This window comes from Phasianus colchicus, chromosome 32 (genome assembly GCF_987193195.1).
Source record: "Phasianus colchicus chromosome 32, bPhaCol1.hap1.1, whole genome shotgun sequence".
In the NCBI taxonomy this organism is placed as follows: Eukaryota; Metazoa; Chordata; class Aves; order Galliformes; family Phasianidae; genus Phasianus; species Phasianus colchicus.
In genome coordinates this window covers 2,855,276-2,868,236 of record NC_143467.1, presented here as the reverse complement: position 1 = coordinate 2,868,236, position 12,961 = coordinate 2,855,276, and the positions used below count along the sequence as shown (strand labels likewise).

Below are 12,961 nucleotides of genomic sequence, written 5' to 3'. Positions count from 1 at the left end.
GGGGTCTTTTTTGGGGGGGGTCTTTTTGGGGGGGTCTTTTTGGGGGGGGTCTTTGGGGGCGGAATGGGGGGGCAATGATGGGGGGGTATATGGGGGGGGCAATGATTGGGGGGTCTTTTGGGGGGGTCTTTGGTGATTGGGGGGGTCTTTGGGGGGGTCTTTTTTGGGGGGGGTCTTTTTTGGGGGGGGTCTTTTTGGGGGGGGTCTTTTTGGGGGGGTCTTTGGGGGCGGAATGGGGGGGCAATGATGGGGGGGTCTTTGGGGGGGGCAATGATTGGGGGGTCTTTTGGGGGGGGTCTCTTGGGAGGGGGTCGTTTGGTGGGGTCTATGGTGGGGCAATGATTGGGAGGGGTTTTTTGGGGGGGGTCTTTTGGGGGGGCAATGATTGGGGGGTCTTTTTTGGAGGGGTTCTTGGGGGGGTCTTTTTGGGGGGGTCTTTTTGGGGGGGTCTTTGGGGGCGGAATGGGGGGGCAATGATGGGGGGGTATATGGGGGGGGCAATGATTGGGGGGGTCTTTTGGGGGGGTCTTTGGTGATTGGGGGGGTCTTTGGGGGGGTCTTTTTTGGGGGGGGTCTTTTTTGGGGGGGGTCTTTTTGGGGGGGGTCTTTTTGGGGGGGTCTTTGGGGGCGGAATGGGGGGGCAATGATGGGGGGGTCTTTGGGGGGGGCAATGATTGGGGGGTCTTTTGGGGGGGGTCTCTTGGGAGGGGGTCATTTGGTGGGGTCTATGGTGGGGCAATGATTGGGAGGGGTTTTTTGGGGGGGGTCTTTTGGGGGGGCAATGATTGGGGGGTCTTTTTTGGAGGGGTTCTTGGGGGGGTCTTTTTGGGGGGGTCTTTTTGGGGGGGTCTTTGGGGGCGGAATGGGGGGGCAATGATGGGGGGGTATATGGGGGGGGCAATGATTGGGGGGGTCTTTTGGGGGGGTCTTTGGTGATTGGGGGGGTCTTTGGGGGGGTCTTTTTTGGGGGGGGTCTTTTTTGGGGGGGGTCTTTTTGGGGGGGGTCTTTTTGGGGGGGTCTTTGGGGGCGGAATGGGGGGGCAATGATGGGGGGGTCTTTGGGGGGGGCAATGATTGGGGGGTCTTTTGGGGGGGGTCTCTTGGGAGGGGGTCATTTGGTGGGGTCTATGGTGGGGCAATGATTGGGAGGGGTTTTTTGGGGGGGGTCTTTTGGGGGGGCAATGATTGGGGGGTCTTTTTTGGAGGGGTTCTTGGGGGGGTCTTTTTGGGGGGGTCTTTTTGGGGGGGTCTTTGGGGGCGGAATGGGGGGGCAATGATGGGGGGGTATATGGGGGGGGCAATGATTGGGGGGGTCTTTTGGGGGGGTCTTTGGTGATTGGGGGGGTCTTTGGGGGGGTCTTTTTTGGGGGGGGTCTTTTTTGGGGGGGGTCTTTTTGGGGGGGGTCTTTTTGGGGGGGTCTTTGGGGGCGGAATGGGGGGGCAATGATGGGGGGGTCTTTGGGGGGGGCAATGATTGGGGGGTCTTTTGGGGGGGGTCTCTTGGGAGGGGGTCGTTTGGTGGGGTCTATGGTGGGGCAATGATTGGGAGGGGTTTTTTGGGGGGGGTCTTTTGGGGGGGCAATGATTGGGGGGTCTTTTTTGGAGGGGTTCTTGGGGGGGTCTTTTTGGGGGGGTCTTTTTGGGGGGGTCTTTGGGGGGGGCGATGATTGGGGGGGTTTTGGGGGGGCACTAATTGGGGGGGGTCTTTTGGGGGGGGTAATGATTGGGGAGGTCTTTTAGGGGGGTCTTTGGGGGGGCAATGATTGGGGGGTCTTTTTGGGGGGGTCTTTTTTGGGGGGGTCTTTTGGGGGGGGTATGGGGGGGGCAATGATTGGGGGGGCTCTTTTGGGGGGTCTTTGGGGGGGCAATGATTGGGGGAGTCTTTTTGGGGGGGTCTTTTTGGGGGGGTCTTTTTGGGGGGGGTCTTTGGGGGGGCAATGGGGGGGCAATGATTGGGGGGTCTTTTAGGGGGGGTCTTTCAAGGGGGGTCTTTTGGGGGGGGATCTTTGGGGGGGCAATGATTGGGGGGTCTTTTGGGGGGGGTCTTTGGGGGGGGCGATGATTGGGGGGGGTTTCGGGGGGTCTTTGGGGAGGCAATGGTTGGGGGGGTCTTTTTTGGGGGGGGAATAATTGGGGGGGTCTTTTTAGGGGGGGTCTTTTTGGGGGGGGGTTGGAGGGGCAGTAATTGGGGGGTGTCTTGGGGGGGGCAATAATTGGGGAGGTCATTTTGGGGGGCTTTTTGGGGGGGCAATGATTGGGGGGTCTTTTTGGGGGGGGTCTTTGGGGGGGGCAATAATTGGGGTCATTTTGGGGGGTTCTTTTTGGGGGGGAATAATTGGGGGGGGTCTTCTGGGGGGGGTCTTTGGGGGGGGCAATGATTGGGGGGGTTTGGGGTGGGCGATGATTTGGGGGGGGGGTCTTTTAGGGGGGCAGTGATGGGGGGGGCACAGTTGAGGAATTGGGGGGGGGAGGCGTTGGAATTTGGGTGTGCTGGCCCTTTAAGAGCTGCCCCCCCCCCCTCTTTTTCCTCTTATAGGGTCGGACCCCCCCGGTGACGCTGCTGCCCCCCCCCAGGAGCCATCCCATAATGAGCAGCGCAATGACGAGGGGGGGGGCGACGCTGAAAGGTGACCCCAAAATCCCCCCCCCCAAAATTCCCATTTTTCACCCCAAAATCCACCCCCAAAATCCCATTTTCACCCCAAAATCCCCATTTTTCACCCCAAAATCCCCCCCCAAAATCCCAGTTTTGACCCCAAATCCCCCTTTTTTGGACCCCAAAATCCCCACTTTTCACCCCAAAACCCAATGACCCCAAAATCCCCCTTTTTCACCCCAAAATCCTCCCTAAAATCCTGCATTTTTCACCCCAAAGCCCTTTGACCCAAAATCCCCCTTTTTCACCCCAAAATCCCCCCCCCAAAATCCCCCTTTTTCACCCTAAATCCCATTGACCCAAAATCCCCCTTTTTCACCCCAAAATTCCCCTTTTTCACCCCCAAAAATCCCATTTTTCACCCCAAAACCCTTTGACCCCAAATCCCCCTTTTTTACCCCAAATCCCCCTTTTTCCCATAAAAAAATCCCCATTTCCACCAAACCTTTTGTCCCAAAATCCCCCATTTTTCACCCCAAACCCCATTGACCCCAAAATCCCCCTTTTTCACCCCCAAAAACCCCATTTTTCACCCCAAATCCCATTGACCCAAAGTCCCCATTTTTCACCCCAAAACCCTTTGAACCCAAATCCCCCTTTTTTCACCCCAAAATCCCCCTTTTCCCCCCTAAAAAAATCCTCATTTTCCCAGGACCCTTTGACCCCAAATCCCCCATTTTCACCCCAAACCCCATTGACCCCAAAATATCCTTTTTTCACCCGAAATCCCACTGACCCCAAATCCCCCTTTTTTCACCCAAAACTGCCCTTTTTCACCCCCAAAAACCCCATTTTTCACCCCCAATCCCTTTGACCCCAAATCCCCCTTTTTCACCCCAAACCCCACTGACCCAAAATCCCCTTTTTTCACCCCAAAATCCCCCTTTTCCCCCCTAAAAAAATCCCCATTTTCCCAGGACCCTTTGACCCCAAATCCCCCATTTTCACCCCAAATCCCATTGACCCCAAATCCCCTTTTTCACCCCAAATTCCCCTTTTTCACCCCCAAAAACCCCATTTTTCACCCCAAAACCCTTTGACCCCAAATCCCCCATTTTCACCCCAAACCCCATTGACCCCAAATCCCCCTTTTTTCACCCAAAATTCCCATTTTTCAGACCCAAAAACTCCATTTTTCACCCCAAAACCCTTTAGCCCCAAATCCCCCTTTTTCACCCCAAATCCCTTTGACCCCAAATCCCCCATTTTTCACCCCAAATCCCATTGACCCCAAAATCCCCCTTTTTCACCCCAAAATCCCCCTTTTTCCACCTAAAAAAATCCCCATTTTCCCAGGACCCTTTGACCCCAAATCCCCCATTTTCACCCCAAATCCCATTGACCCCAAATCCCCCTTTTTTCACCCCAAATTCCCATTTTTCAGACCCAAAAACCCCATTTTTCACCCCAAAACCCATTGACCCCAAATCCCCCATTTTCACCCCAAACCCCATTGACCCCAAAATCCCCTTTTTTCACCCCCAAAAAAAACCCTTTTATTTTTATTTTCCCTTACAGGAAACGCATCAGGTTGGCGCCCCTCCCCCTCCCCCCCAAATTCATTAATTAACCACTAATTAACGATTAAATCATTTTTAATCACCTCAATAATTAGCATCCCCCCCTCCCCCCCCCCCCCCCATAAATTCAGGGCTCATTAAGACCCCCATTGCCTGTAATTAACGCACGGCCTTAATTAATACGTGCCCCCCCCCCCCCCCCCCCCCCAAATTAATGCATGGCCCTAATTAATGCCCCCCCCCCTTAATTAATACAAAGTTTGGATCCTAATTAACGCGTCAGCCCCTCCTCTAATTAACGAGCGGCTCCGAATTAATGGCTGGCCCCAATTAATGCTCATCTTCTTAATTAATTCACGCTAATTATTGAATGCCCCCCCCCCCCCCCCCATCCCCAATTAATGAAGGGCCGATTAATTATGCGCGTCCCTAATTAATGCATGCCCACACTCCATTGATCCGTGGCCCCAAATTAATGAGCTGGCGCCAGTTAAGGCAAGCCCCCAATTAACGCCCCCCCCCCTTAATTAATTAATGAACCCCCAATGAACCCCCTTCTTAATTAACGACCCCCAATTAACACCCCGCACTTAATTATCGCCTTATTTCTCCCCCTTCTCTGCACGTCTCCCCCCCCCTTTTGTGATCTTAATTAACTCCCCGTCCTGCTTTCGATTAATTAATTAATCAACCCGTCGCCTGGCTTTCGTTAATTATCCCTGCCGTTAATTATCCGCACTGCGCTCTTAATGAATTCATTGACCTCCATTGACCCCAATGTGACCCCAATGACCCCACTGTGACCCCATTGACCCCATTGACCCCTATGTGACCCCAATGTGACCCCATTGACCCCAATGTGACCCCAATGACCCCAATGTGACCCCATTGACTCCATTGACCCCAATGTGACCCCAATGTGACCCCATTGACCCCAATGTGACCCCAATGACCCTAATGACCCCAATCTGATCCCATTGACCCCAATGTGACCCCAATGACCCCACTGATCCCAATGTGACCCCATTGTCCCCATTGACCCCAATGTGACCCCATTGACCCCAATGACCCCATTGTGACCCCATTGACCCCAATGTGACCCCATTGACCCCACTGATCCCATTGTGACCCCATTGACTCCAATGTGACACCAATGTGACCCCATTGACCCCAATGTGACCCCACTGTGACCCCATTGTCCCTATTAATCCCAATGTGACCCCAATGTGACCCCATTGACCCCAATGTGACCCCAATGTGACCCCATTCACCCCATTGTCCCCACTGACCCCAATGTGACCCCATTGACCCCAATGTGACCCCATTGACCCCATTGATCCCATTGTGACCCCATTGACCCCAATGTGACCCCATTGTCCCCATTGACCCCAATGTGACCCCATTGATCCCAATGTGACCCCATTGACCCCAATCTGACCCCAATGACCCCAATGTGACCCCATTGACCCCCTTGACTCCAATGTGACCCCAATGTGACCCCATTGATCCCAATGTGACCCCAATGTGACCCCATTCATCCCACTGATCCCTATGTGACCCCATTGTCCCCAATGACCCCAATGTCACTCCAATGTGACCCCATTGTCCCCATTGACCCCTATGTGACCCCAATATGACCCCATTGACCCCAATGTGACCCCATTGTCCCCATTAATCCCAATGTGACCCAATGTGACCCCTATGTGACCCCATTGACCCCAATGTGACCCCAATGTGAACCCCTTAACCCCATTGACCCCAATGTGTCCCCATTGACCCCCTTGACCCCAATGTGACTCCCTTGACCTCAATGTGACCCCCTTGACCCCCTTGTGACCCCAATATGACCCCACTGTGACCCCATTGACTCCAATCTGACCCCATTGACCCCAATGTGACCCCATTGACCCCATTAAACCCCATCGCCCCCCCTGCCCCCATTGCCCCCACTGCCCCCATTCCCCCCCATTTCCCCCATTCCCCCCATTCCCCCCATTTCCCCCACTGCCCCCATTTCCCACATTGACCCCATTCCCCCCCAATGCCCCCATTCCCCCCCATTTCCCCCACTGCCCCCATTTCCCCCACTGCCCCCATTGCCCCCATTCCCCCCCACTGCCCCCATTGCCCCCCATTTCCCCCACTGCCCCCCCTGCCCCCATTTCCCCCCTGCCCCCATTCCCCCCAATCCTCCCATTTCCCCCATTTCCCCCATTCCCCCCACTGCCCCCATTCCCCCCCATTTCCCCCATTTCCCCCATTGACCCCACTGCCCCCATGCCCCCCATTTCCCCCAATGCCCCCATCCCCCCCATTTCCCCCATTGCCCCCATTTCCCCCACTGCCCCCATTGCACCCCATTCCCCCCAATCCTCCCATTGCCCCCCCTGCCCCTATTCCCCCCAATGCCCCCTTTTCCCCCATTTCCCCCATTCCCCCCCATTGCTCCCATTCCCCCCCCTGCCCCCATTCCCCCCAATCCTCCCATTTCCCCCATTTCCCCCACCCCCCCCATTTCCCCCACTGCCCCCATTGCCCCCATTTCCCCCACTGCCCCCATTCCCCCCAATCCCCCCATTACCCCCATCCCCCCCATTCCCCCCCATTTCCCCCATTGCCCCCATTGACCCCACTGCCCCCATTGACCCCTGCCCCTATTCCCCCCCATCCCCCCCATTTCCCCCCAATCCCCCCACTCCCCCATTGTCCCCATTTCCCCCATTCCCCCCATTGCCCCCCCCACCCCCATTGCCCCCATCACCCCCCTACTCCCCCATTGCCCCCAATGTCCTCATTGTCCCCATTTCCCCCACTGCCCTCTTTTCCCCCATTTCCCCCACTGCGCCCCCTGCCCCCATTTCCCCCATTGCCCCCAATGTCCTCATTGTCCCCATTTCCCCCACTGCCCCCTTTTCCCCCATTTCCCCCATTGCCCCCATTCCCCCCACTGCCCCCATTTCCCCCATCCCCCCCATTCCCCCCCATCGCCCCCCCTACCCCCATTGTCCCCCATTGCCCCCATTTCCCCCACTGCCCCCATTGACCCCTGCCCCTATTCCCCCCCATCCCCCCCATTTCCCCCCAATCCCCCATTCCCCCCATTCCCCCCATTGCCCCCCCTGCCCCCATCACCCCCCCACCCCCCCATTGCCCCCCCCCCCAGTCTCCCCGCCCGCCTCCGTCGCTCCGCCAGCCTCCGCCTCCACCCCCGTCCCCGCGCCCCCCCCCCGCCTGCAGCCCCCTCCCCAATTCCTCCCCCCCCCGCCCCCCCCCACCCCCCCATCGCCCCCAACAACGCCCCCAACGTCCCCCCCCCTCCCCGCAGCCCCGATCCCGGTGTTCAGGGTGGGGAAGACCCCCCCCCCCCTCCCCCACCATCCCCACCTCCACCGCCGCCTCCTCCACCGCCGCCTCCGTCTATGGGACCGGAACCGGAAGCGGGAATAGAATCGGGATCGGGATTGGATACGGAACCGGAACCGGAACCGCCGTCGTGGCGCAGCATGGCCGACCCGGCTGCGCTCAGCGCCATGGGGAAGGGAGAGCTGCGGCGCCAGGAGGTCATCAACGGTCAGCGCTGACCCTATATGGACCCCACTGACCCCATATGGACCCCACTGACCCTATATGGACCCCACTGACCCTATATCGACCCCATTGGTCACATACGGACCCCATTGACCCTATATGGACCCCATTGACCCTATATGGACCCCATTGACCCCATACGGACCCCAATGATCCTGTATTGACCCCATTGACCTCATATGGACCCTATTGGCTCTATATGGACACTACAGACCCTATATGGACCCCATTGACCCTATATGGACCCTATTGACCCTATATCGACCCCATTGACCCTATATGGACCCCACTGACCCTATATGGACACCATTGATCACATATGAACCCCAGTGACCCCATATGGACCCCATTGACCCTATATGGACCCTATTGATCCCATATTGACCCCATTGACCCTATATTGATCCCATTTTCCCACTGACCCCATATTAACCCCATTGACCCCATACGGACCCCACTGACCCTATATCGACCCCATTGGTCACATACGGACCCCATTGACCCTATATGGACCCCACTGACCCCATATGGAACCCATTGACCCCATACGGACCCTATTAACCCTATATCGACCCCATTGATCACATACGGACCCCATTGGCCCTATATCAACCCCATTGATCACATATGGATCCCACTGACCCTATATCGACCCCATTGATCACATACGGACTCCATTGACCCTATATGGAAACCATTGACCCCATACGGACCCCATTGACCCTATATGGACCCTATTGACCCTATACGGACCCCATTGACCCTATATGGACCCCACTGACCCTATATGGACCCCATTGACCCTATATGGACACCATTGTCCCCATACGGACCCCATTGACCCTATATGGACACTATTGACCCTATATCAGCCCCATTGAACCCATACGGACCCCATTGACCCTATATGGACCCCACTGACCCTATATGGACCCCATTGACCCCATACAGACCCCATTGACCCTATATGGACCCCATTGACCCTATATGGACCCCACTGACCCCATGTGGACCCCATTCACCCCATACGGACCCCATTGATCCTATATGGACCCCACTGACCCTATATCGACCCCACTGATCACATATGGACACTATTGACCCTATATGGACCCCATTGATCACATACGGACCCCATTGACCTCATATGGACCCCATTGACCCTATATGGACCCTATTGACCCTATATGGACCTCATTGATCACATACGGACCCTATTGACCCTATATGGACCCTATTGACCCTATATCGGCCCCATTGACCCCATACGGACCCCATTGACCCTATATGGACCCCATTGACCCTATATGGACCCCACTGACCCCATATTGATCCCATTGAACCCATACGGACCCCACTGACCCTATATCGACCCCATTGATCATATATGGACCCCATTGACCCTATATGGACCCCACTGACCCCATATGGAACCCATTGACCCCATACGGACCCTATTAACCCTATATGGACCCCATTGATCACATACGGACCCTATTAACCCTATATGGACCTCATTGATCACATACGGACCCTATTGACCCTATATGGACCCTATTGACCCTATATCGGCCCCATTGACCCCATACGGACCCCATTGACCCTATGTTGACCCCATTGACCCCATATGTACCTCACTGACTCCATATGGACCCCACTGACCCCACATTGACCCCATTGACCCCATATGGACCCCACTGACCCCATATTGACCCCATATCGACCCCACTGACCCCATACTGACCCCATTGACCCAATATTGACCCCACATTGACCCCATTGACCCCATATGGACCCCATTGACCCCATATTGACCCCATTGACCCCATATTGACTCCATTGACCCCATATTGACTTCACTGACCCCATACTGATCTCATTGACCCTATATTGACCCCATTGATGCTATATTAATGCCATTGACCCTATATTGACCCCACTAACCCTATATTGACCCCACTGAACCTATACTGATCCCATTGACCCAATATTGACCCCATAAGACCCCATAGGACCCCATAACACCCCGTAACACCCCATCCTGACCCCATAACACCCCATAGCACCCCATACTGACCCCATAAGACCCCATAACACCCCATAGCACCCCATAAGACCCCATAAGACCCCATAACATCCCATACTGACCCCATAACACCCCATAGCACCCCATACTGACCCCATAAGACCCCATAACACCCCATAGCACCCCATAAGACCCCATAAGACCCCATAACATCCCTTAACATCCCAAACTGACCCCATAACACCCCACACTGACCCCATAGGACCCCATAAGACCCCATAAGACCCCGTAAGACCCCATAACATCCCATACTGACTCCATAACATCACATATCGTCCTGTAACATCCAATACTGACCCCGTAACACCCCATAACACCCCATACTGACCCTATAGGACCCCATAAGACCCCATGACACCCCATCCTGACCCCATAACACCCCATACTGACCCCATAGGACCCCATAACACCCCTTAACATCCCATAACATCCCATATTGACTCCATAACATTACATATCATTCTCTAACATCCAATACTGACCCCATAACACCCCATACTGACCCCATAACACCCCATAACACCCCATACTGACCCTATAGGACCCCATAGCACCCCACAAGACCCTATAAGACCCCATAACATCCCATAATGCCCGCAGAGCTGCTGCTGACGGAGCACACCCACGTGCACCACTGACCCCATAGCACCCCATACTGACCCCATAGCACCCCATAACTCCCCATAACACACCCCATACTGACCCCATAACACCCTATAACTCCCCATAACACCCCACACTGACCCCATAAGACCCCATAACACCCCATAACACCCCATCCTGACACCATAACACCCCATACTGACCCCATAGGACCCCATAAGACCCCATAACATCCCATAACATCCCATATTGACTCCATAACATCACATATCATTCTCTAACATCCAATACTGACGCCCTAATACCCCATACTGACCCCATAGGACCCCATAAGACCCCTTAACATCCCATAACATCCCGTATTGACTCCATAACATCACATATCGTCCTGTAACATCCAATACTGACCCCATAACACCCCACACTGACCCCATAGGACCCCATAGGACCCCATAACACCCCATAGCACCCCATGAGACCCCATGACACCCCATAACATCCCATCCTGACCCCATAACATCCCATAATGCCCGCAGAGCTGCTGCTGACGGAGCACACCCACGTGCACCACTGACCCCATAGCACCCCATACTGACCCCATAACACCCCATACTGACCCCATAGCACCCCATAACACCCCATAACACCTCATAACACCCCATATTGACCCCACAACATCCCATGCTGATCCCATAGGACCCCATAAGACCCCATAACACCCCATAACACCCCATACTGACCCCATAAGACCCCATAAGACTTCATAACACCCCATACTGACTCCATAACATCACTTATCGTCCTGTCACATCCAATACTGACCCCATAACACCCCATACTGATCCCATAACACCCCATAACACCCCACACTGACCCCATGACACCCCATCCTGACCCCATAACACCCCATACTGACCCCATAAGACCCCATAACACCCCATAACATCCCATAACATCCCATACTGACTCCATAACATCACTTATCGTCCTGTAACATCCAATACTGACCCCATAACACCCCACACTGACCCCATAGCACCCCATCCTGACCCCATAACACCCCATACTGACCCTATAGGACCCCATAACACCCCATAGCACCCCATAGCACCCCATACTGACCCCATAAGACCCCATAACACCCCATACTGATCTCATAGGACCTGATAAGACCCCATAAGACCCCATAACACCCCATAACACCCCACACTAACCCCATAGGACCCCATAACACCCCATCCTGACCCCATAACACCCCATAACACCCCATACCGACCCCATAACACCCCACACTGATCCCATAGGACCCCATAACACCCCATACTGACTCCATAACATCAGTTATCGTCCTGTAACATCCAATACTGACCCCATAACACCCCATCCTGACCTTATAACGCCCCATAACTCCCCATAACACCCCACACTGACCCCATAACACCCCATAAGACCCCATAGCACCCCGTAACATCCCATAATGCCCGCAGAGCTGCTGCTGACGGAGCACACCCACGTGCAGATGCTGCGGGCGCTGCTGGAGCTGTTCTACCAGCCCATGTTGAGGGAGGGCTTCTTCCAGGAGAGCGAGCTGGCCACCATCTTCCCCAGCCTGGAGGACCTGCTGGATGTGCACGGTGGGGGGGGGGGGGGGGTTGGGGGGCTGGGGGGATGGGGGGGATGGGGGTTGTGGGGGGATGTGGGGGGATGTGGGGGGATATGGGGATATGGGGGGAAATGGGGGGATGTGGGGGAAAAAGGGGATGTGGAGGTGTGTGGGGGTATGGGGGGATATGGGGGAAAAAGGGGATGGGGGGGGATGGGGGGGGATGGGGGGGTGTGGGGGGAAATGGGGATGTGGGGGGACATGGGGGGACCTGGGGTCATGGCGGGATCTGGGGGGATGTGGGGGGATGTGGGGGGAAATGGGGATGGGGGGGATATGGGGGGATGTGGGGGGATGGGGGGGAAATGGGGATGGGGGGGATATGGGGGGATGTGGGGGGATGGGGGGGTTGGGGGGGATATGGGGGGATGGGGGGGGATGGGGGGGGACATGGGGGGATATGGGGATGTGGGATGTGGGGGGATGTGGGGGGATGTGGGGGCATGGGGGGGTGTGGGGGGATGTGGGGATGTGGGGGGAAGTGGGGATATGGGGGGACATGGGGGGACCTGGGGTCATGGGGGGATCTGGGGGGATGTGGGGGTATGGGGGGATATGGGGGAAAAAGGGGATGGGGGGGGATGGGGGGGGATGGGGGGGTGTGGGGGGAAATGGGGATGTGGGGGGATATGGGGGAAAAAGGGGATGGGGGGGTATGGGGGGAAATGGGGATATGGGGGGATGTGGGGGGACGTGGGGGGATGGGGGGATGGGGGGGGGATGTGGGGGGAAATGGGGATGGGGGGGATATGGGGGGATGTGGGGGGATGGGGGGGTTGGGGGGGGATATGGGGGGATGGGGGGGGATGTGGGGGAAAAAGGGGATGGGGGGGATGCGGGGGTTG

At 56.0% G+C, this 12,961-nt stretch overlaps 1 protein-coding gene across 1 annotated transcript in view; it reads left to right on the top strand.

The window, feature by feature from the left end:
• Window positions 1-12,961, top strand: part of ARHGEF1 (Rho guanine nucleotide exchange factor 1) — an 84,312-nt gene that overhangs the window by 30,225 nt on the left and 41,126 nt on the right. Inside the window, exons 15-19 of the mRNA XM_090128079.1 lie at window positions 2,537-2,627; window positions 4,175-4,186; window positions 7,340-7,405; window positions 7,502-7,746; window positions 11,941-12,087. Coding sequence (XP_089984205.1) covers window positions 2,537-2,627; window positions 4,175-4,186; window positions 7,340-7,405; window positions 7,502-7,746; window positions 11,941-12,087 — 561 coding nt within the window. The remainder of the gene's footprint in view (window positions 1-2,536; window positions 2,628-4,174; window positions 4,187-7,339; window positions 7,406-7,501; window positions 7,747-11,940; window positions 12,088-12,961) is intronic.